This window comes from Lolium rigidum, chromosome 4 (assembly GCF_022539505.1).
Source record: "Lolium rigidum isolate FL_2022 chromosome 4, APGP_CSIRO_Lrig_0.1, whole genome shotgun sequence".
Taxonomy (NCBI): Eukaryota; Viridiplantae; Streptophyta; class Magnoliopsida; order Poales; family Poaceae; genus Lolium; species Lolium rigidum.
This window is the reverse complement of record NC_061511.1, coordinates 218,914,332-218,917,116: the sequence shown is the minus strand read 5'-3', so window position 1 is coordinate 218,917,116 and position 2,785 is coordinate 218,914,332. Positions and strand designations below refer to the sequence as shown.

The 2,785-nt window shown below is 51.9% G+C and overlaps 1 protein-coding gene across 1 annotated transcript; it reads right to left on the bottom strand.

The window, feature by feature from the left end:
- Positions 1–1,352: 1,352 nt before the first annotated feature.
- Positions 1,353–2,582, bottom strand: LOC124705501 (ethylene-responsive transcription factor ERF061-like). The gene has a single exon (XM_047237207.1). The coding sequence runs from the start codon at positions 2,458–2,460 to the stop codon at positions 1,582–1,584; it is 879 nt and encodes a 292-aa protein (XP_047093163.1). The 5' UTR covers positions 2,461–2,582; the 3' UTR covers positions 1,353–1,581.
- Positions 2,583–2,785: the final 203 nt, after the last annotated feature.

Sequence of the window (2,785 nt, the reverse complement as noted above, 5' to 3'; positions counted from 1 at the left end):
AATTTACCGCAGAAAATAGAGGCATAAATTACTGTTCATGCAGTTACTGTTCATAGGTGTGTACTGTTCATCGAACGCACTGTTCATATGTGATGAACAGTACTCAAATCGCTATGGTGACCGCAAAAGGGGTTAGCCTTTATATATAGTCTTAAATAATACAATATCGGCCATTTGGTCTTGATCATACTTTTTTCGTTAGCTACCTAGTTTGGCTGACCCGCTTGCTTAATTCACCATCGTTCTCTTTCCTTAAAACCTAAGTTCATCATCATAGAAATTGACAAGGTTAACCCTTGTCACCTTGTGAGCAGCGCCTGGTTCTTTGAAGCTTGCGGCGAGCCGGAGGAGAGAATTTACCACGCGCTCTTCGGTTGTACGTCGATAAAATTATTTTGGGATGAATTAAGAAATGAGACTAGTATTAAAGTGTCCATACTACATCCAGCGTCCTGGGCGTCAGACATTGTTGATGGCGCCATACGCTCGTCTGATCATATTAGTATGATCGTATGCGGATGTTGGACTGCGTGGAAAGAAAGAAATGCACACAAACATGGTGAAGGGGGTCGTTCTATGACTGGTTCAGTCCGTTGGGTCTTGCAGACCACCTTCGATCTAGCCAAAATATATCGAGAAAGGAAAAACAAAGATTCAGAATCACAAGGAACGTTGGAAACCTCCCGAGCTAGGTCCTATAAAGATCAATACATATGCAAGTTTCTTTGATGATACCATGTCTCAAGGCACTGACCTGGTTGTTCGTGACCACCAGGGGAGGCTGATCATGGCGCAAGCTCTCTGCCATGAACATGTGGCGAATGCAGTGACTATGGAGACGATGGCAATCCGAGAGGGAATTAGACTCGCGGCGGGAAAGGCTATAACCAAGTGATCATAGAAAGTGACTCTCAATTGGGTGTGAACCTATGTAATGCGGATGATGCTAACCGCTCAAAAATTAGGTCTATTTGCTAAGAAGTTAGGGAGATTAGTAGAGTTTTGACTAGTGTTAGCATTGTTTTTTGCTTGGCGTGAAGTAAACATGGGTGCCTATCTCGAAATAGGCTTTCGCCCCGCTAAAAAGCTAGTATTACGAAGAGATGTCTGTGGATTAGATATAAATCACGGAGTGATTGTAATCCTATCGGTTAATCAATAAAGTTCTACGAATTTGCAAAAAAAAAAAAAAAAAACAACGCCCTGGTGCTTGATTTGAGATTATTCCTTCAACTCAAACAAGAACAGACAATGGTACGTGATGGTTAACTCAAATAAGAACAGAGAATGCTGCTGGTGCACCTTCGAATTGCAAATCCACGACAGATGCAGTTACAAATTGCAGTCGGTAGGTCGCCCAATTTTTCTGGGTATTTTTATTGCTCATACAGTCATACTACATAGTATATCCTTGCTGTTGTAAATGGGTTACCTGTATCCTCTGTTTCTCACAGATGAAAAATCCATCACCTGCTACCTACAAATCCTATGATCGAGCTCGCGAACACCGCAACCATGTCGTTTGGCTTCAGTGTCCGTCCATGGTTCGATTCCATCTAGCTCTATTTCTACATCAACCAGCTAGAAGTTAAGCATCTCCCATATCAGCTCCGGGTCGAAGGACGGCATCTTCTCCAGCGAGCACTCGGCGTCAGCCGCGGAGAACGCCCCCTCCGGCGACCCGTACGACGACGTCGTGGTCGTAGTTGTCGTCTCCGACGTCGCGGCGCTCTCCGAGAGGACGGGGCGGGCAGCGGCAGTCGGAGGAAGCTGGGCGGACTCGGCGTCTGCGCTCTGGCTGCTCTGCTTGCTCTCCTCGCGCAGACGCCTGGCGCGGGCGCGCTTGCGGGCCATCTTGACTCGGATGGCCTGGATCTTGGCGTCGACGGCGTCGCGGAGGGGCCGGAGGGCGTCGGGGCAGCCGTCGTCGCGGGCGCAGTCCATGACGCCGGGGAAGTTGAGGCGCGCGTACTCGCCGCGGAGCCTGTATGCCGCGCGGTCGTAGGCGTGCGCGGCGGTCTCGGGCGAGTCGTAGGTGCCGAGCCAGACGCGCACCCGGTTCTGCGGCAGCCGGATCTCCGCCACCCACTTGCCCCACTGCCGCTGCCGCACGCCGCGGTACGTCTTCGTCGACCGCAAGCTCGCCGCCTCTGCTCCTCCCATGTCGAGCCCCGTGCCAGGAAAAGGAAAGCTCGAGGCCGAGGAGGAGGACGAGGTTGCGGCGGCGGCATGGTGCTGGTGTTGCGGGTGCGGCTGCGTGGCTGCGAAGGAGCGGAGGAGCTCGCACTGGCGGTAGTAGACGCTGGAGCCGAGCGGCGGGATGGTGACCGGGGGCGGGAGGTGGGAGAAGACGGTGTCGAGCGCGCTGGCGCCGCCCGGGGACAGAAGCAGAGACGAAACGGCGGAGCGCACTTCCCCCGTGAAGCTGGCCGGAGACAGCGTGCGTAGGCTGCCGTCCATCGATGGAGATGCTACAGTACTGGCTGTCCGCCGGAGCGAGGGGTAATCGCGGGAGGATTTTTCACAGACGAGGCGGGAAGCGCATCGCTAGCTCGGGTAAAGACAAGTGGTGTGATCAGTGAGCTTTGAGATTCTTGTTGGAAGGCAGGTTTCTGATGAGGTTTATATAAGCGACGAACAACGGTGTAATTTTACGATTCTACCCCTTGAGGATTTGTATGTATGAACACGACGCCGCTCATACATGTACGTACAAGTAGTAGTACTGCTAAACCGGAATTAGTTGCACCGTAGGAGTTAATGTGACGCCACTTGGTCAACTTCT

Coding starts and splice junctions, on each gene's coding strand:
- LOC124705501 (XM_047237207.1), bottom strand. CDS start 2,460: ATGGACGGCAGCCTACGCACGCTGTCTCCGGCCAGCTTCACGGGGGAA.